This window comes from Esox lucius, chromosome 24 (assembly GCF_011004845.1).
Source record: "Esox lucius isolate fEsoLuc1 chromosome 24, fEsoLuc1.pri, whole genome shotgun sequence".
Lineage (NCBI taxonomy): Eukaryota > Metazoa > Chordata > Actinopteri > Esociformes > Esocidae > Esox > Esox lucius.
In genome coordinates, this window is record NC_047592.1 from 4855733 (window position 1) to 4878131 (window position 22399).

At 44.3% G+C, this 22399-nt stretch overlaps 1 protein-coding gene across 4 annotated transcripts; it reads right to left on the bottom strand.

Moving 5' to 3' along the window:
* Positions 1-47: 47 nt before the first annotated feature.
* si:dkey-19b23.10 lies at positions 48-21125 on the bottom strand. Of its 4 annotated transcripts, none has more exons than XM_010902869.5 (11): positions 20814-21125; positions 18590-18628; positions 9326-11269; positions 7546-7870; positions 7047-7204; positions 5782-5885; positions 5516-5576; positions 3080-3168; positions 2844-2957; positions 767-849; positions 48-649 (listed from the first exon to the last, which is right to left on the bottom strand). In XM_010902869.5, the coding sequence occupies exons 3-11, from the start codon at positions 11154-11156 to the stop codon at positions 244-246; spliced, it is 3171 nt and encodes a 1056-aa protein (XP_010901171.2). In that variant the 5' UTR covers positions 11157-11269; positions 18590-18628; positions 20814-21125; the 3' UTR covers positions 48-243. The 4 variants fall into 4 exon arrangements, with proteins under 4 accessions (XP_010901171.2, XP_019898676.2, XP_019898675.2 ...); XM_020043117.3 differs by lacking the exons at positions 18590-18628; positions 20814-21125 and adding exons at positions 13854-13924; positions 14010-14105; XM_020043116.3 differs by lacking the exons at positions 18590-18628; positions 20814-21125 and adding an exon at positions 13854-14102.
* Positions 21126-22399: the final 1274 nt, after the last annotated feature.

A 22399-nucleotide genomic window follows, 5' to 3' on the forward strand; every position in this document is an offset into this window, starting at 1 on the left:
GCGGAATAGGAGACTTAAGGACGACAGAAAAACAAAACGGGTTTATGAACTTCAAAGCATTTAAATAGCCTGCTTGATACAAAAACTGTACACATCTTCATGTCTTCATCAAATGCCTTTTAAAAAACAAAAATAGTTTGAAACACAGCATTAGAATTCCAGATCAATCGGTTCTATTCTTTCTAATTCTAAAATGCTACTGCAGCAATATTTAACCCCTCCCCCTCTGACCCCCAGGGCCCCTTACACTTCTGGGTCATAGTAGAACACCTGTGCAGGGTCAGAGTTCCCGTGAAACAAATTCCAGGATTGGTGGAGAGAAAGAAGGGGGGCAGGCCCTCTCTGGATAGGGGTGGAGTCAATGAGAGTGACACTGTTGCTATTGGTTACGATGTTGGTGCTGGGGATGCTCAGGAAGCTCTTGTTGTTGACAACAGTGTGACCACCCTGCTGGCTGTTGTTGTTGGTGGTGGTGATGGGGCCTGGAAGGTAGGCCAGGCCTGAAGCCAGGGGATGGGGTAGATTGGTGCCCCGATTGGAGGGGAGGTTCATGGCTAGGTTGTGCCCATGGCCAGGGTTTCTCCAGTCGTCCTGCTGCTGCCTATGGATCTTCATGTGGGCGTTGCGACTCTTTATCTTGTAGAACATCCTACAGAGCGAGGGAGGGAAGGAAAATGGTGAATGAGAGAGTAGATTGTTGTAAGGATGAGATGTGCGTTGACGTTAAATTGTTGTTAATTCTTCCATCCCAAATGGTCAAACTCACTTTCCACACTGCTTACAAGGGAAGTTCATAGCCAGTGACGGAGCTGGAACCATCCCCTCCATTGAATTAGAGAGAGAGACCACCTGTAAAAAGACATTAAAATACTATCTCTCTAGTTCCCCCGACAACAAGGTAATGACACTGAGCCACAACAAAACACGACACAGCAAATAGTACTAGTACACAGCAAATGAGACAAATGAGACACTGAAATAGAACATGACACACACATATGACTAATGATATGTCAAAATAGAACATGACACAGATATGATTAATGAGACATCGAAATACAACATGACTCAACGCAAGCAGCACTAATGACACATTTGAGAGCAGAAAGCATTATGGGTAAAGGCCAATCAGACAGGAGGAAAGAAAAAAGACATTATTTAATATGTAATCACTTTCTCCAAATATATATGTGCATTTCAGATTCTGTCTCCTCCAAATTCAAGATGAGTTTGCCCAGGATGAGAGGGTGCATACCATTTATATACACTCACCTAAAGGATTATTAGGAACACCATACTAATACTGTGTTTGACCCCCTTTCGCCTTCAGAACTGCCTTAATTCTATGTGGCATTGATTCAACAAGATGCTGAAAGCATTCTTTAGAAATGTTGGCCCATATTGATAGGATAGCATCTTGCAGTTGATGGAGATTTGTGGAATGCACATCCAGGGCACGAAGCTCCCGTTCCACCACATCCCAAAGATGCTGTGTTGGGTTGAGATCTGGTGACTGTGGGGGCCATTTCAGTACAGTGAACTCATTGTCATGTTCAAGAAACCAATTTGAAATGATTCGAGCTTTGTGACATGGTGCATTATCCTGCTGGAAGTACCCATCAGAGGATGGGTACATAGTGGTCATAAAGGGATGGACATGGTCAGGAACAATGCTCAAGTAGGCTGTGGCATTTAAACGATGCCCAATTGGCACTAAGGGCCTAAAGTGTGCCAAGAAAACATCCCCCACACCATTACACCACCACCACCAGCCTGCACAGTGGTAACAAGGCATGATGGATCCATGTTCTCATTCTGTTTACGTCAAATTCTGACTCTACCATCTGAATGTCTCAAAAGAAATCGAGACTCATCAGACCAGGCAACATTCTTCCAGTCTTCAACTATCCAATTTTGGTGAGCTCGTGCAAATTGTAGCCTCTTTTTCCAATTTGTAGTGGAGATGAGTGGTACCAAGTGAGGTCTTCTGCTGTTGTAGCCCATCCGCCTCAAGGTTGTGCGTGTTGTGGCTTCACAAATTCTTTGCTGCATACCTCGGTTGTAACGAGTGGTTATTTCAGTCAAAGTTGCTCTTCTATCAGCTTGAATCAGTCGGCCCATTCTTCTCTGACCTCTAGCATCAACAAGGCATTTTCGTCCACAGGACTGCTGCATAGTGGATGTTTTTCCCTTTTCACACCATTCTTTGTAAACCCTAGAAATGGTTGTGCGTGAAAATCCCAGTAACTGAGCAGATTGTGAAATACTCAGACCGGCCCGTCTGGCACCAACAACCATGCCACGCTCAAAATTGCTTAAATCACCTTTCTTTCCCATTCTGACATTCAGTTTGGAGTTCAGGAGATTGTCTTGATCAGGACCACACCCCTAAATGCATTGAAGCAATTGCCATGTAATTGGTTGATTAGATAATTGCATTAATGAGAAATCGAACAGGTGTTCCTAATAATCCTTTAGGTGAGTGTATATCTGTGTGCTAATTGAAGAAATCTGCTAATGTAAACACTAACTAGCATTAGTGCAAAGGACGTAAGGCCGTGGTACCTGATAATTAGAATCAGCAAGCAAAACATTTAAAAATTGACTATTAATTAAATAAATAGACAAGAAGAAATGTGCAATGGCTTATATAGGGCGAGAAAGAGACATGGGAGAGAGGAAAGAGGAATATTTAGAGAGACGGATGGACAGAAAGAGAGGAGCGAGAGACAGAGAGAGGGGTGAGAGAACGGGAGAGAAAGGGAGGAGAGAAAGGAGAGAGGACAAGTTGGCCTGAAAAATAGAGGCAGAGAAAGGTATGACACAACAGCTCTCCTCCTCACACTTCTCTGTCCCTCCATCCCTTGTTCCTCCTCCCTCTGTTTCCTCTGCTTGTCCCCTAGTCTCTTGGAGAGGTAGTAGAACTCGACACATTGAGACACACACTTAGTCTGCACCTGAAACACACATGCACACACAAACACAGAATACACAAATTAATAGGACTTATTTTGGAAATGATAGAGCAGATGTATTATAGTTGTTTGTTGTTCTGTTTTACTCAGGAGTGTTACACTACCATTCGCTGAATGAGGTTGAAGTCTTTGCCATGGGTCGTGAATGCTTTACTGAACAGAGACCTCTCAGTCTGCGACCATACATCACTTCCTGAGGTAGAAGAGATTGCAGAGCAAGAGAGAAAAAGTGGGAAAAACAGCGAAATTTCAAAAGTGAGGATGAAAGAGAGAAAGCAAAAGAAAGGGGGAAGGAAAAATATTAAAAGGGGAATTTTGTTTTACAGGGAAACAAAAAGTCTACACACCCCTGTTAAAATGCCAGGTTCTTGTGATGTAAAAGAATGAGACAAAGATAAATAATGTCAGAACTTTTTCCACATTTAATGTGACCTATAACGTGAACAATTCAATTGAAAAAACAAATTGAAATCTTTGAAGGGGAAAACATTTACAATTAAAAACTCACAATAACCTGGTTGCATAATTGTGCACATCCTTAAGCTTTGTTGAAGCACCTTCCAATTTTATTACAGCACTCAGTCTTTTTGGGTAGGAGTCTATTAGCATGGCACATCTTGACGTGGCAATATTTGCCCACTCTTCATTGCAAAAGCACTCAAAATCTGTCAGATTGGCTCTGGCTGGGCCATTCCAAAACTTTAATCTCCTTCTGGTGAAGCCATGCTTTTGTGGATTTGTATGTGTGCTTTGAGTCATTGTCGTTTTGAAAGGAGAACTTCCTCTTCATCTTCAGCTTTCTAACGGATGCCTGAAGGTTTTGTGCCAACATTTTTGTGCCTGGTATTTGGAACTGTTCATAATTCCCTCCACCCTGACTAAGGCTGAAAAACAGTCCCAAAGCATGATGCTGCCACCACCATGCTTCACTGTGGGTATGGTGTTCTTTGGGTGATGTGCAGAGTTGCTTTTGCACCAAACCTACCTTTTGGAATTATGGCCAAAAAGTTCAACCTTGGTTTTATCAGAACATTACACATTTTCCCACGTGCTTTTGGGGAACTTGATGTTTGTTTTTGCAAACTTCAGCCGGGCTTGGATGTTTTTCTTTGTAAGAAAAGGCTTCCGTCTTGCCACCGTACCCCATCGCCCATTCATATCAAGAATACGGGACATTGTTGTCACATGTAGCACACAGCCAGTACTTGCCAGAAATTCCTGTAGTTTCTTTAATGTTGCTGTAGGCCTCTCGGAAGCCTCACTGACCAGTTTTCCTCTCGTCTTTTCATAAATTTTGGAGGGACGTCCAATTCTTGGTAATGTCTCTGTTGGGCCATATTTTCTCCACTTGATGATGATGATGGTTTTCACTGTGTTCCATGGTATATCTAATGCTTTGACATGATTTATCTTTGTCTCATTCTTTTACATCACAAAAACCTGGCATTTTAACAGGGGTGTGTAGACTTTTTACACCCACTGTATATAAAAAAAAATACCCTTGTCGGCTTGTTTCATACGGTGTCAGGGCTTGTCCTTATCATCCACGGGGAACAGGACATGCCCTGACACCCCACACGTCTGTCTCATCATCCACAGGACAAGCCCTGACACCCCACACCTCTTTCAACTTCACAAGTTGGTGTTCCAGTGTGCCCATTAATATCAGCTGTGGTTTGGTGTGAAAGGTGTGTCTTTCTTATCCCACTAATATCAGCTGTGGTTTGGTGTGAAAGGTGTGTCTTTCTTTTCCCACTAATATTAGCTGTGGTTTGGTGTGAAAGGTGGGTTTTTCTTATCCCACTAATATCAGCTGTGGTTTGATGTGAAAGGTGGGTTTTTCTTATCCCACTAATAATAGCAGTACTTTGGTGTGGTGTATTTGATGTGTGCTGGGTTTACATGTGTCTCATTTCACCTGAAATACTGAAAAGAACTGTTCTGACACAGAGACACACACAGACACACACACACAGACACACACACACAGACAGACACACACAGACACATACACACACACACAGGCACACAGACAGACACAGACACACAGACAGACACAGACACAGACACACAGACACAGACAGACACACAGACACACACAGACACAGACACACAGACAGACACACAGACACACACAGCGCATCCCCTGCCCTTTTAATAGACTAATAGCCTGTGTCTAGAGCATTCGTCTTGGTATAACAGGAAGGCATTGGGCCAGGCTGTGTTTGACAGCGTCAGCATCCTGGTGAAATAGATAGGAGCGCTTGTTCTCTGTCTGGGTGACAACTGTTTGTTCTGGTAATAAGACAGAGAAGCTGACCCTGTCACTCTGATTTATTTACAGAGTAGTCAGGACAGCTGGAGGGGGGAACATAAGAGGCTGTGAAAATTAGAGGTTAGAGGTTAAAGGTTATAGAGGTGAGAGGTTAAAGGTTAAAGGTGAGGTTTTAGAGTTAAGGGGTTGAAGATTTAGAGGTATTTGGGAGTAAGATGTGTAGGGTGAGAGGTTTAGGGGTGAAAGGTCAGTGGTAAGACAGTACCAGCGTAATTGTAGTCTCCCGCAGATGATGGGTTAGAGAAGAGCAGCTTCTCCAGTGTGGCCTGTGAGAGGGATGACAGAGGATGACAGAAAGACGAAGGGATGAGTAGAATATAAATATGAATTAACCACTTCAATAGCAAATGTTTTTCTGCACACAGGACATAGTAAATAAAAAAAACTAATAAAAAATGATAGTATTAATAATTAATGGATAAATAAATAATGAGACGTGTAGTGTGTGTGTGTGTGTGTGTGTCTTCTCACCAGTACGTCTCCATGGCAGCGATAGAGACAGTGAAGGGCCAGTTCCGTGTTGCTGCCACCTCCAGGAAGACAGCTGGAACTGCATACCGACAACACAGCCTCTGCTGCAGGAGACAGAGGGGAGTAACCGGGGAGAAACAACATAAGAACCACAGCCATGCAGTTAAACTCATTAGAAAAGTGGCCAAAAGGCTGTTCTAGCAGGGCCTGCACCACTCAGGGCTTCTGCCGTTCCAACATAGCCATTGGATAGGCCTTCTAACCTCTATGGCTGATCCATCCCTCCTAATGACCCCGTTAGAGTCATGTAAGAGTCTAATTCTATTTGGGGTCAGGGTGAGGTAATGGGGGGTCAGGGTGAGGTAATGGGTGGTCAGGGTGAGGTATGGCAGGTCAGGGTCAGGTGTGAGGGTTCAGGGTGAAGTATTGGGGGTCAGGTTGAGGTATGGGGTGTCAGGGTGAGGTAAGGGGGTTCAGAGTGAGGTGTGAGGGTTCAGGGTGAAGAATGGGGGGGTTAGGGTGAGGTACAGGGGGGTCAGGGTGAGTTATGGGGGGGTCAGGGTGAGTTAAGGGGGGTCAGGGTGAGTTACGGGGGGTCAGGGTGAAATGTGAGGGGTCAGGGTGAAGTATGGGGTGGTCAGGGTGAGGTATGTGGGGGTCAGGGTGAGGTAAGGGGGGTCAGGGTGAGGTACGGGGGGTCAGGGTGAAATGTGAGGGGTCAGGGTGAGGTGTGAGGGTTCAGGGTGAAGTATGGGGGGGTCAGGGTGAGTTACGGGGGGTCAGGGTGAGGTGTGAGGGTTCAGGGTGAAGTATGAGGTGGTCAGGGTGAGGTACGGGGGGGTCAGGGTGAGTTACGGGTGGTCAGGGTGAGGTACGGGGGGGTCAGGTGGGGTTTATGGGGGCAATTTTGTCACCTGCAGTGCTGGAGTGACATGATAATGATTGAGGCCTTCAGAGGTCAGTTCTAGCATGGTCTTTATCCTTGACTTTCATAATCAATGTAGTCAAATATGTGGGACTGCCTTTGAGGAAGGGGACGTGGTTCTGTCCAGGCCATCGGGAGAGGTCAGGCAATGAACACAGCACTTTTCTTTAAATTTGTTTGACTAGTTCGTAAATAGTTTACACTATATTACCACTTGTCTGGTGACAAGAATGAATAAATGGCAGACCAATAAGGTCATGTCTCCTGTAACCCCGTTGATGGTAAACACATATCACTAAATCAGTTACATAGATGTTGACTGTGAAGTTAAAGTTCCCACCTTGCTTCTGAATAACAGAACTCTTCTCAAGGCCCTCCCATGGCTTCCACATTAACTCCTCATTGGGTGAAGATTCATCCAGCCACGCCCCTGATCCCTCCCTCCTCCTTTGACAGGATGGCAACTCAGCCTGGAATCCTGGACCCACGTTAATGCAGCTGAAGAATGAATTAATTGGTGAATGGACAAAAACACTGACCAAAACATGTAGCAAAGTCCATTTTGTTTGTTCAGGTTGAAGGATCATAAAATCAGAAATGCTCACTAACACGGATGTCGAGGAAGTTGTCCGTACAATTGAAGAGAAACAAGCATTTTGCACAATGGAAAATATCTGGCATCAACACTACGTGACATATTTATATGTTTGGTTGGATGAATGGCAGCTCAATCAATAAATCAGTGACTGAACAAAGAAATAACGTGGCAACTGACAAAAGCGTTAGCAACAGACGAAGATGAAAAAAGACAACAACTGACGCCATCCATCCCTACTCACGGAAGAATAGGACACCCCTCCTCTTCGTCTGTCCCTTCCATGCCTCGTCTCCCAGAAGGAGCAAGGAGGGAGGAGAGGAGCCCAGTGCTCCTGCGTTGAGGGTTTAGCATTGGGAGAGGGGTGTAGTGGGCACCCCTCCCAAACCACTCCGCCCCACTCTGCCCTCTCCGCCTCTGGGACAGGAGCGGACTGGGGTAAGGAGTTCCTCGATACAACACTAGAGGAAGTACACCGTTCGGCTGGGGGCCACTGGGGGGCCGGGATGGAGAGGAGGGCTGGAGGGGGGAACAGGGGATGACAGAGGCTTCCGCCAGAGTCTCGAGACCTGTAAAGGATGAGAGAGGGAGGAGTGATTGAGGGAGGGGAAAGAGTGCAAAGAAAAGAGGTTACATTTGTACAGTGTTTAAACCCTTAAATAACACACAGACACACACACACATGAAGATAAACACACATGAACACGGACAAGAAATCTCCTCCCACACAACACATACAAAAATATTACACAGACAGACACGTCCACAGACAGACACATACAAACACGTCCACAGACAGGCACATACAACACATCCACTGACAGACACAGACAAACATCTCCACAGACAGACACATAAAAACACGTCCACAGACAGACACATACAAACACGTCCACAGACAGACACATACAAACACATCCACAGACAGGCACATACAAACACATCCACAGACAGACACAGACAAACACGTCCACAGACAGACACATACAAACACGTCCACAGACAGACACATACAAACACATCCACAGACAGGCACAAACAAACACGTCCTCAGACTGACACAGACAAACACATCCACAGACAGACACATACAAACACGTCCACAGACAGACACCGACAAACATGTCCTCAGACAGACACAGACAAACACATCCACAGACAGACACATACAAACACGTCCACAGACAGACACCGAAAAACATGTCCACAGACAGACACAGACAAACAGTTCGACAGACAGAGACATACAAACACGTCCACAGGCAGACACATACAAACAGGTCAACAGACAGACACATACAAACACGTCCACAGACAGGCACAGATAAACACATCCACAGACAGACACATACAAACACGTCCACAGACAGACACATACAAACAGGTCGACATACAGACACATACAAACACATCCACAGACAGACACATACAAACACGTCCACAGACAGACACCGAAAAACATGTCCACAGACAGACACAGACAAACAGTTCGACAGACAGAGACATACAAACACGTCCACAGGCAGACACATACAAACAGGTCAACAGACAGACACATACAAACACGTCCACAGACAGGCACAGATAAACACATCCACAGACAGACACATACAAACACGTCCACAGACAGACACATACAAACAGGTCGACATACAGACACATACAAACATGTCCACACACAGACACAGACAAACACGTCCACAGACAGACACATACAAACAGGTCGACAGACAGACACATACATCCACAGACAGACACAGACAAACACAAACACATCCACAGACAGACACAGACAAACATGTCCACAGACAGACACAGACAAACATCTCCACTGACAGACACAGACAAACACGTCCACAGACAGACACAGACAAACACATCCACAGACAGACACAGACAAACACGTCCACAGACAGACACAGACAAACACCTCCACTGAAAGACACAGACAAACGCATCCACAGACAAACACATCCACAGACAGACACAAACAAACACCTCTACTGACAGATACATATGCTTACCGTGGTGCAGAGTCTTTCCCGGTCTCCCAATTATCTCTGCCTCCTCACAGGACACATAGTTGGAGCTCAAGGGGTCAAAGTTTACATTGCCCTCTAGAACGCCGACGTCACCTGACTGCTGCAGCCAATGAGAAAGTGGGAGTTTCCACATGTGGGCAGAGGGGTGTGAGGAGTGGATCTGTTGGAGGGAGGGAGGGTAGAACTGGACCGTTCCAACGCCGCCACCCCCAGAGGACTGGGGGAGTCCAGAGCTTCCGAGAGATGGGGGTGGGGTGAGTTTTGGAGGGGAGAGGGAGGGAGCGGGCAGGGGTGTGGGAGGAGGACTGAGAACTAGGGGGAAGGGATGAGGGGGAGGAGGAGAAGGGATGGTGGAAGAGTCCGTGAGCAAATCGTAATTGTTGTTTTTTATCCACAGTGTGCTCGGCTGCGCTGCGAATCCAAGGTTCACCATTCCGGAACTCCCATTTGAAATGATTTTACTGGCGATGTTGCGTCTGAAGCAGAATGCCTCCGAAAAGGAGTCAAGTTTCTGCTGGTACCCACGACCACCACTTGCCCCACCTACTGTCTGGGAGTAGGAGTGCGTTGAGGCCCAGTCCTGTCGGTACCCACCAGCTCTCTCACTGCCCACCCCAACTATGGCATCCTGATCTGGGGGCGAGGGACTCACCCAACACCCAGGCTTCATCTGGGCCTCTGGAGAAGCCAGTCTGATCCTTCTATCAGCAAATTCCTCACACCCTCTAAAATCAATTATCTTTCTCAAGCTATCTTTCTTTGCTGTGCCGTTGCCCCTGAAATCATCCTCACTTCCCAAATCGTCCGTTCTTAAACTCTCATCCCTACTAAAAGACTCCACTTTATTGGCAGAGTTAGTGCATCCATTATAGAGATGATCATCTCTATCAACATGGCTGGTGGTGCCTTTAAAATAACCACTTAAACCATCTCCAGTATCCTCATATTCCCTGCTGTAGAAGACATCCTCCCTGTCACGGCCGTCATCTGTTCTGTGAAATAGATAATCTCTATCGGAGCCCTTATCTGTTTTCTCCTCACACCTGTTACCATAAAATACATTATCCCCTCTAGAAACGTCGTCCATTCTGTGAAAGACGTCATCCCTGTTTTGGCTGTCGTCGGTTCTGCGGTACAAATCACCACCACTACCTCCAGCACTGCTGTCATCACCATCGCAGCACTCATCCCTCTGGGCGTCAAAGCAAAGACTCTGACCTTCAAAATCCCCATTGTTGTCACCACCTCCGAAATTATCCCTCACACCCAAACCGTCATCCATTCTCCCACTACTGGGCCTACCATAGACTGCTTTCTGTTGTTCCGCATGACCACTCCCACTATCATCCCCTAAGCCCAACCCATCATCCTCCATCCTCCTAGTGCCATAGTTAGCTTTCTGGGCTACAAGGTCACTGCCTCTACCATTGAAACCATTGTAGTTATTAGCCATGGCTACGTCATAGCCGATGGTGTCTACAAAACCTCCTCTTTCAACCTCCCCACCCATGTAACTATCTTTGCTGCCCCCAGAATAGGGGCTTGAATCGGGGTGGCCAGTCCCAGCTGCTCCTTCAAAAGGCTCCAGGGATGCCTGGGGCTCTGGGGGGTAATGGCAGGTTGCACGGCCCAAACCGGGGCTCCCAATGCTGGGGTGGAAGTGACGGGAGAGGTGGGCATGATGCTGGAGCAACAGATCCTGATAATTATGGGGGCTCGCGGGCTGGAGCTGCGTTCTGGTCACCATGGGAATGGTCTCCGGTGGCCATGGAGGCGGTCTCTGTTCACCATGGGGGCGGTCTCTGTCAGCCATGGGGACGGTCTCGGGTCTTTCGGTGTGTGTTGTGCGCTGGGATAGAGGGACCTCTAGTGGTTAAGATGAAGAGGTGCAGACATGATGGTTCCTCTGGAGGGAGGGGGAGAACTCTGAGAGAAGGAGGGAGGGATGGAGGTGAAGGGAAGAGAAAGAAAAAGAGGGATAGCGAAGAACAACAAGAGATTAGAGAGAACGCTGAACGTTGAGATTACCTCGTTAACTAACTCGTTCTATTATAAGTAGACTGCCCTCCAGTCACTCTGAGATCAGTCAGGGAGGCATGTGCACCTTGGCTGCAAAGGAATTCAGGAACCATGTCAACCAGAGCGAATTATAACGTTTAGCTAATCTCTAATGGGCCACGTACAAACGGGACCATCAACAGAAACGTCTTTCTAAATATTTGTTGTTGAGATGGTCTCAAAGCACCTTGTTAGTAATCTAGCTGAAGGGGATTGAGTTGTTTTGAGAGGAGAACATTGTTTGCATCCATCAGATAGTTTGCCATTTTCTGACCAGCTGTCACAGTCCTTGAGAAAGCTAGTCAGCTGCAGAGGATACGGTGAACCATTAAGTGATATCCACTAATTAATTTCCACTAAGTCATATCCATTAAGTCATATCCACTAATATATATCCACTAAGTCATTTTCACTAAGTCATATCCATTAAGTAATATCCACTAAGTCATATCCATTGAGTAATATCCACTAAGTGATATTCGTTAAGTAATATCCATTAAGTCATATCCATGAGGTTATATCCATTAAGTTGTATACGTTGTTATGTCTATTAAGTAATATGCATTAAGTCAAATTCATTAAGCATTTTCCATTAAGTTATGTTCATTAAGTAATATTCAGTAAGACATATCCATTAAGTAATATCCACTAAGTCATACTCATGAAGTAGTATTTATTAAGTCAAATTCTAAAGTAATTTCCATTAAGTTATATTCATTAAGCCATGTTCATTAAGTCAAATTAATTTAGTAATATCCACTAAGTGATATCCATGAAGTAATATCCATTAAGTTATATCCACTAAGTCATATCCATTAACTAATATCCATTAAGTCATATCCACTAAGTGATATCCATGAAGTAATATCCATTAAGTCATATCCATGAACTAATATCCATTAAGTCATATCCACTAAGTCATATCCATTAAGTTATGTCCATTAAGTCATATCCACTAAGTGATATCCATGAAGTAATATCCATTAAGTCATATCCATGAAGTAATATCCATTGGGTCATATCCACTAAGTTATATCCATTAAGTTATGTCCATTAAGTCATATTCATAAGGTTATGTCCATTAAGTCATATCCATAAGGTTATGTCCATTAAGTTGTATACGTTGTTATGTCTATTAAGTAATAATCATTAAGTCAAATTCATTAAGTCATATCCATTAAGTCATATCCATAAGGTTATGTCCATTAAGTTGTATACGTTGTTATGTCTATTAAGGAATATTCATTAAGTCAAATTCATTAAGCATTTTCCATTAAGTTATGTTCATTAAGTCATATTTATTAAGTCATATCCATTAAGTAATTTCCACTAAGTCATACTCATGAAGTAGTATTTATTAAGTCAAATTCTAAAGTAATTTCCATTAAGTTATATTCATTAAGCCATGTTCATTAAGTCAAATTAATTTAGTAATATCCATTAAGTCATATCCACTAAGTCATATCCATTAAGGCGTATTCATTAAGTCATACTCATTAAGTCAAATTAATTAAGGAATTTCCATTACGTTGTATTCTAAGTCAAATAAATTAAGTAATATCCATTAAGTGGGTGGTTGCCAACCTTTTTCACTCACTGTACCACCAGCAACATTTTGCTTTGCCCTGAGTGTCCCTGAAGTTCTTCCCTCACGTTGGATTTACCAGTAAGCCAGAAAGTGTTCTCAGGTGACCCCTATGGACAGACCAGGCACCCTTAGGTGCGCCTGGTTGAGAACCATTATATTTAGTGATTTGGTAGTGATGAGGTCAATATGTTTATGTTCATTTAAAACGCAAAGACCCAAATGGCACAACATCATTTTGTCGGTTCGTCCGCCCGGTAACAGATGGGAGTGTCAAGCTGACCACATTATTTATCGTAGGTTTACTGGAGTTGCAGTCCCGATGGTACACCAATGAGAATGAAAATGAAAGCATTCTCTGGCTCTCTCGTCTGCAGACAGATTTAGTGATACTAGTTGTATCAGTAACTACTGATTACTGTGCTAGCTGGGTGGTGTTTCAGCCTCCGTCAGGACACACACCTCCCTCCTGAAGCGTTGTTTGTCAGCAAATAAAGGGGTCCGGTACAAACTGTACGAATGTAATCCTCTGGTATAGCCTTCTGTTAAACACCGACCTGAAGATGTGGGAAATCCCTCCAGTACTTCACCAGTGAGAGTGGTTACAAGTAGCCGAACTGCGAGGCAAATATCACACACTCTAACTGCCATTTGATTCAGAGCACACCAGTTCAGACCAACACTTCGTCAAACGACACAATCTCTCTCTCCCTTTACATTTCTGTCCTGGTCTCATCTCATCTGTCTGTCTTTTGTTGTGTGACAGACAGATCAACAGACAGAGAGAGAGACAGAGAGAAGAAAGAGAGAACGTAGGATCTCATACTGATAAGTACTTATAAGCGTCTTCATTTTTCACATCCATACCTTCTTTAGTACATTCCACATTTCGTTGTCTCCCCGTCGTTCTCATGTACTTGATACGTTTCTATAGTTTTCTGTGCCAGTTAACAGAACAGAGACAAAACTGAACAATGTGTCAAAATATGACATCCATACCCAGTCACAAGCATAAATACTCACTGGCAATCTCTCTTGTGCTTTCAGACACACACACACACACACACACACACACCCAAGTATCTTGATCAGTTACGCTTACACACACAGTTATGCGCTTGCACACACACACATCCACACGCCGCAAACACACACACAAACAAACATGCACACACTCACACACACACCCACACCAAACACACACACACACACACACAGTGACAGGTGGTGACAATCAAAAGGTAACAATGTAACACTGAGACACTCCACCCCCGTCCTAACCCCTCCTCACCCCTCTCCCTGTCGTACCCCCCTCACCCCTCCCTCCCCCGTTCAAAACCACATCCTCAGGAAGTGTAGTTATGGATCTCCCTTCTCTATCTTTATCTCTTCCTCTCTCTCTTTCTCTCTTCGACACAAACATGTCTTTTTTTCTGGGTCTGTCTTTTGTCTTCATGTGAGGTTAAAGAAAAGTCCCACGAGCTTGGGGCTTGTAAAGCCAGGCCTGCGGGTTTGATTCCCACAGAGGACCGGCACAAAATATCTGCTAATGTATGTGCATTTGCTACTGTGGGTCTAGATAAGGGCATCTGTTAAAAAAAATATATAAGAAATTAGAACGTGCGGTTTCACTCTTTGTGGTTTGGCTCGTGTCCAGCCAAATAAGCCATGGTGTTGCTGTGGGCCATTACAGTGGACTGTGAGAGGGGGCTGGTAGTAGAATTGCCAGCTCCTGGTATCGGAGACAGCCTGAGATCACAGTGCAGCTGGTGGTGTAGAATGTTGGCGTAGAACTTAGAACGTTTGGCAGTAGATGTGTGATACGCGGGCCAGCTGGGGGGCAGCTGGGTGAAGACCGTTTGGTTCCTGACGTTACGCTGAGGGGAAGCTGCTTTCTGGATTCACGGTTTCCTCGCGGCAACGACCTTGAAATGTTTGAATCCTTCTTAATGTAATTAACTTTGGGTTCAAGTGAAGTGTTTAAAATGTGTGTTAGTGGTAGTGTGTGCTGGCATTCAGTGTGTGTGTGTACGTGTTTGTGCGTGGGCGAGTGTAGATGACAGCCCAGTTGTTTACCGGAGCGGAGCGAGGATCTCTAGGTTAGTCAGCTGACAGGAAGTCACTACCCAGACACACAAACACAGGAACACACACATACAACCTCTCTCTACCCAGAGAGACGGAGTGAGGAAGTTGGAGAGGGCCAGGGAACCCTCCAAACCAACCAGCGAACACCCCGCTCGCTCTCTCTCTCTCTCTCACCCACACACACACACACACACACACTAGCTCTTTCTCCCTATCCTTCACTACTTCACTACTTCATCTCTGACTGAGGCTGTTTGACAGGTATTCTATTCACCATCCATATCAGACTCCATGAAGTCATCCTAAGTAGCAAGAGAGAGTTAGAGCGGGTGAGAGAGAAAGGAGGTGGAAAAAAAGAGAGCGGGGAGAGGGTGGAGATGGAGACAAAGAGAGAGGGAGAGAGAGGGGGAGAAGAAGAGCGAGAGAGAGGGAGAGAAGGAGAGGGAGTGTCTACCTTTGGCTCCTTGTAGGTCCAACATATTATTACAGTATGAATACATCACATTGAAACCTCAGTATCACCATAACAACCAGAGAACCGCTAAATCACTGGAAAAGAACAACATTCTGATGTCAACATCATCATAAGGATGAATGGAAGGAGGAAAAGGTAGAGAGACAGACAGCATCATCACAAACACAGAGAGACAGACAGCATCATCACATACACAGAGAGACAGACAGCATCATCACAAACACAGAGAGACAGATGGACAGAGAGGCAGACAGCATTATCACAAACACAGAGACAGACGGACAGAGAGGCAGACAGCATTATCACAAACACAGAGAGACAGACGGACAGAGAGGCAGACAGCATTATCACAAACACAGAGAGACAGACGGACAGAGAGGCAGACAGCATTATCACAAACACAGAGAGACAGACAGACAGAGAGGCAGACAGCATCATCACAAACGCAGAGAGACAGACGGACAGAGAGGCAGACAGAATCATCATAGAGAGAGACCCAGGGACAGACAGACAGATGGACGGAGAGACAGACAGACAGAGAGGCAGACAGAATCATCATAGAGAGAGACCCAGGGACAGACAGACAGATGGACGGAGAGACAGACAGACAGAGAGGCAGACAGAATCATCATAGAGAGAGACCCAGAGACAGACAGACGATCAGAGAGACAGACAGATATTTCCCTCAGATCATTTGATTAAAATCACATCAAACATTAAAACAATCCCGCATCTGTTTTGTGAAATACTGCAATGTGCTTCCTCAGCAACAGAATTTGTTAACAAGCAGCCAGTGTCAACAAAACTAATATTCAACGCTTATTTCTTTCTTGTCATTCATGCACATTTTCTTCTTTGGAAATAACTGATTATACATCATTCAAAGTGACTTTTCAAAACTTGTGTGTAATGTTAATTAAGATTTTTTTCAAGATGATTCTTGTTTTCACTTTTCGTGCCTATTTCATTTCCACTTGCTCTGGTAATGTAAAAACAATTCCCATGACAACAAAGCTGTTTAAACTGAGATTAACTGAATTGAAAGACAGACAGATAACGATAAAGAGGTGGATAGACTAAAAAAGAAAGACAGAGAGAGACAGAAAGTGTTACTGGTAGATTTTAGTCTTGTGAAGGTGAATGGGTGTAGCCGATAGCTGTTAATGTCTTGTGAAGGTGAACGGGTGTAGCCGATAGCTGTTACAGCCTTGTGAAGGCGAATGGGTGTAGCCGCTAGCTGTTACAGTCTTGTGCAGGTGAATGGGTGTAGCCGCTAGCTGTTACAGTCTTGTGCAGGTGAATGGGTGTAGCCGCTAGCTGTTACAGTCTTGTGAAGGCGAATGGGTGTAGCCGCTAGCTGTTACAGTCTTGTGCAGGTGAATGGGTGTAGCCGCTAGCTGTTACAGTCTTGTGAAGGTGAATGGGTGTAGGAGGTGGTTGCGCCACTCTAGTGAAGGTGATAGGCGTAGTAGGTGGGCGGTAGTACTGTGCTGAGTAGTACAGTGTAAATCCGTGCTGTAATCAGCCTCCCTTTTACCATAACAGCCTGTGTAGGAGACACGAGGTTCGCAGCAGGGAGGAGGTGTGAAAACCCTCCAGGGGCATAAAGCACAGAAACGTCATGGTCACTGAGCTTCGGCCTTTTGACATGGATACGAAACTACTCTCAGAAGACTGCTGATCTCGGATCCATTTTATTTTTCCCTGCCCAGTAGATAAAAACAAAACGAGATTGTCTGAACAGGTCGATCCCTGTTGAACCAATAGCCCGAGCGAGACATTAAGCCATGCAGTTTTTAAACCAATAAATCATGGAGACCGTCTGGAGGGTGTGACTCCATCGCTTAAGGCAGATGAAAATAAAAGGGAAGCAGGCGATGGAGGAATGAGGGGGCTGTTTTCGGCATCTGTCACATAAACGAAAGAGAGTATGTACAGGGGAGGGGGGGAGACTAGAAGAGGACTGGGAGTTTTTTTTTTTCATTTTTCACACCACACTGACATTACTCTTGTCATCGCTTCATAACAGAACTGATGAAGGAGGAATGGAAAGGATGGAAAGAACGACAGATCAACGTTGATTAACAAAAAAATCAGTCAACGTCCAACCTTGGTGTGATCTACGCAAATTTGTCATGTTGTCCTCGGCTGTTCCTCAGGACAGAGTTAGGAGACGCGATATTGAGGAGAGGGGAAAGGAAATGTTTATTTCAATATTGTTTGATGTTGTCGGAGCTTTCTGCGTTCATCCGAGGCTTCTCGTTTGAATGCGACTAAAATCTTTGATGAATGACAAGAACACTTGTAGTCTGTTTCAGAAAACTGACTACGGGGGGATTTAAAGGCAAATAATTCTGCCATCGGTTTTGATCCTCGCTATTGTAAATTGTTTTATTAAATAGGCATTATCTACATATTAAATAGGCATTATCTTCATATTAAATAGGCATTATCTACATATTAAATAGGCGTCTACATATTAAATAGGCATTATTTACATATTTTTAGGGTTCCGTTGCTTGCCATGACATGTGCTTTTAGTGAATCTGTTGGAATATTTGATATACTGTTACATCCAAAAAGGCGTGGAAGCGTGTTTAATCTATACTGCCTGCTTGGTACAGATCATATTGAATTGATCTCTGAATGCAATTGTCCTTCAGTCTAGATAAGCATTGACATTTTGCTTGTTTCATTCCAACTGAAATTTTCGTTAATTCTTCAAACGCACTTTACACTTGTACAATGTTCCGTTGACATGAAATGTATCACAAATTTTTTCTTTCCCTCTCAAAACACATATTTTCACAAAAGGCACAGTAACATTTATTTTTTTTCACCTGTCTACATGCCCAATCAACCAAAGGTCACCAAGGTCATGGCCATGACATAACTGCCTATCCTTCCCTATGCAGGAATCGGGATAATTTTTGAAATTTTGCTGAAATGTTCTAATAGTTAGATGGACTAATTGAATTTGTACTTTGTATATATCACTGACAGATTCATCACAAGTGTTGATAAGTTAAAAGGAACTTACTGTATATCGGCGGTCCTTATGATTATAATCGGACACGACCTGAAATATTGAAAAAATATTTTAAAATACAATTATCACGTTACCAGACATTTGTCAATCAAACGTCGACTTAAACCTGTGTAATATTGGGAACTTACTGCATCGTCTCTCAACCTGATATTTTTGGTTGTTGCAATAAGCCAATGGCACCATGCGCTATGAATTTTGAGTGAAGTATTTAGAGGTGCTCAAAGCATTGCAAAGCATTTTAGATTGGTTACAAATCAAGGCCTTATGAATACAAAGTCAAAATCAAAGGTGAAAGTATTGATTGGGCCCCGTTAAAAATGTTCCATTAATAATATTCCTGTGAGATTAGTCATGCAATTTAATAACCTCTTGAAAGTTAGAACAAACCACTGTACAAAATCTCCCAATGACATCTGAATGCAACACAATAGCTTCCTGCTCAATATGCAAATTGGTATTTTGAGGTATTTTAATAGGATTCCCCGTCTTTCTTGGATCCAGACATATATCCAAACATGATTAAATACATAATAAAATACTTAACACATAATAATGCATAATCAGCCCGACTATAATGAGCAAACTTGCATATTCAAATCCACAATGCACAATACCGAGTTGTCTCCGCACAGTCATGTTCACATTAATTTTATATATAAAAATAAAAAAAACAGATTTTATTGTTAGCCTCAGTTACCAAGGTTTCCATGGAGTTCCATGTAGTCATGGCTCTGTTTAATACTGTGCAACTTCCAGCCTCCGTTCTAAACTTGGGGACTGCGAAGAAACTCCTGATGGCATCACAAGTGTGGTATTGATTGGTGCGTAAACTGTTTGAACAGACAATTCTGTAACTTTAACACATCAACCTTTCTTACCTACCCAACCAGCTGTACCAGTCGTGTGCTGTGTTGTAATAATGTCTATAATTAAACGTGCCTCTATTTGAGCCAGGTCTCTCATGATAAAATTGATTTTTATTTTCCATGAGACTAATGTGGTGAGACCCGTAGTGAATGCTAAGAAACAAACTACCAAAAAGTACATTAAATATATCTATATAGGTGACAGAGGTGACAGAGGTCATAAAGCCCTTTAAGCTCAGTGTCTGGGTGAAGACTAAACTGGACACAGACAGACTGACATTAAATGGAAAACATTCAAAGTGTCTCAAGTATCCAAATATCTGACGATGAAAGACGAGTTTAGCCATTTTGTTTTCCTCTGGATGCCATGTGAACCAAGACTACAGGACAGCCTTCAGAGATTCACCACCAACTGGGCCTACTTCCATTTTAATTTTTTAAAACAACGTTCCAACTAAGTACAGAGCTCTAAATCAGTTAAATTATGTGTATTTGTTCCGGGCAAGTGGCAATGACAGAATTCGGTTCCGTTCGCTGAAGTCAAGGACAGGAGGAGGGAAACACTGGACTGCAAAATCTCACTAGGCCAGAGGTTGTTCTTATACATCCTCTGTATAAAAGCAAGCAGAACCCTGAGATCAGAGCCGTCCAATCCTGGTTGAGGGGGGCACAAATAAAAACAGAAGTGGGTCGGCCCTCCAGGACCATACAGCCTTGTCTTATGCTGGTGTGCGGAGCTGAACTCTGGCACACCAATACAGAGCGCAAGATGTCTTCAGGACAAAATGCCAGGATTTTGCACGACATGGGTGGTTATGGTACAGCGGTTTTCCCTTCCTAAGTACCTGTGTGTCAACTAAAAGTATCTCTTAAAAACCACTGGCTGTCGTCTTTCAGGTTGTGAAAAGGCCTCACCAGCTGGATGCAGGCAGGAACATTAAATCCGTTTTTATATTTGATCGAGCTGTCAACTAAAAATAACAATTAACCACTATCAACAAAATACTTCAAACTTTTTGTGTCATTGGTCTTCCAGTCAGTCGCCAAATTCAATTTAATCAAATGCAATTTTAGTTTACCAACAATTTATTCATCCAGTTTTTTCAAACTGATTTCAAGCCAGCAGACGTCATTGCGCAGATTATAGATTACATGTTATAGGTTAAAATGTATAGATTAAAAACTCTAATCCAGGAGAGTTCTTTGTCTGTCGGCGTTGCCCATTTGGGTCACCAACACAACGCCGTCGGATGCCTCTGTTTCCAACCCCAGCGACAGAACAGCACACCGTGGACACCATGACACCACGCCCGCCTCACCAGAAACACATTAAACCAAGACGGTCTTACCGTTCAGCCGTCCACGGAGATAAAAGCTATGGCAGCCCGCTGAACGTATGGCATGGCTCTGGTGGAGTGTCTTCGCTGTGTGTGTGTGTGTGTGTGTGATAGGGAGTTTCGTCACAGTGGTGGTGGGCCGCTGTCGCTCTCAGCCCTCTGATCTCACCTCTGTTTGTTTCTGAGACAGAGAACGAGAGAGAGAAAGAGAGAGAGAGAGAGAGAGAACGAGAGACCGTTCTCTGATCTCTTAACACACTTCGTCACAGTAGTGCTGGAAACAAGACAATGTAACTCACACACTCTCTCTCACACACACACACACACATACACACACACCCGCACACAAAGAGAGAAAGACGGAGGAAAAAACACCGCAGAGAATGCTTAAACCAGGAGCCTCTGTCTCAGTTTGACAGAGCAGCAGCACATCTGGCCTCTTCTACAGTACCGGAGACCTGGCTGACATTTACCCTCTGGCTCATCTGATTGGTTCAAACGAGCAATTAGTGGAAAACAAGACACCATCGGATCTGGGCTGTCTGTCTCAGTGCAGACCTTGGAGATGAGTGTTGCTGGGTTTGATGGTGTAAAACAAAGTGAAGCAATCAAGACAACAACAATCCTGACAGAGGCCCTAATCGCTTGCTTGTGTGTGGCACAGATGAATCCCCTGGGAAAAAAATCGGCACCCCCTTTGGGCTGGACCCGAAAATACACGACTTGGTTATAACGTCCGCTGGCACGGAGAGATCTAGAGATGTTTGTGTGCGCATGTGTTGAGGGGTGACACAGTAAGACCGAGAGGCTGTCATGACTGTGCATCTGTACGAGGGTGGTGAGGTTTGGTTTCGTAGCTACGGGGACGGGGTGAATGTGTGGGGGCGGGCGGTCTGCTCGGTTCCCGGTATCGGCTTACCTTATTTCATCACCCCGGCGGCCGGGTATTGCGAAAGGTGAAAGATAAACCAAGAGAGAAAAATATATCTCTCCGTAATATCTCTGAAAATATAAACTATAAAATAAGAGGGGGATTTCTGAGGATATGTGACGGCTTCAGTGAAGAGTGCTTCAGTGAAGAGTGAAGGTACGGCTACAGTTTTGGAAAGGTGGTGTTTTATTCGACTGTAACCGGCGTAGCCTAAACCTCCACGCTGCAAGAACATCTTCAAGGGACCTTTTAAACTGGGCAGTGGCCCCTGCACTGACGGCCCAGGGATCCTGTTGGGATGACAATTGGGGTATCAGACACTCTGAATGAAACAGGAACCCCCCCCCCCCCCTCACACACACACACACACACATTGATTGGGGGGACCCCAATGCAACAAAATTCCAATTTGAGGGTCGGCTGGCGGGGTCTTTAAATAATGCTAATTGAACCATTCTCCCTTTTGATTAAAATGCAGTGAGAAAGATATTACAGTGGTACTTGTTAAAACACCCCTAATGTTTACGGTAACTGGTTGCACTTCCGAGTCACCTTTTAGGAGTACCAACTTTTTTCAGCAAGGACCCATCAATTAAGTCACGCTGAATTTGCTGAACGTCATCAAACAGACTTCTTGGCGATTTGTAACCGATGTTTCTCAACGTTC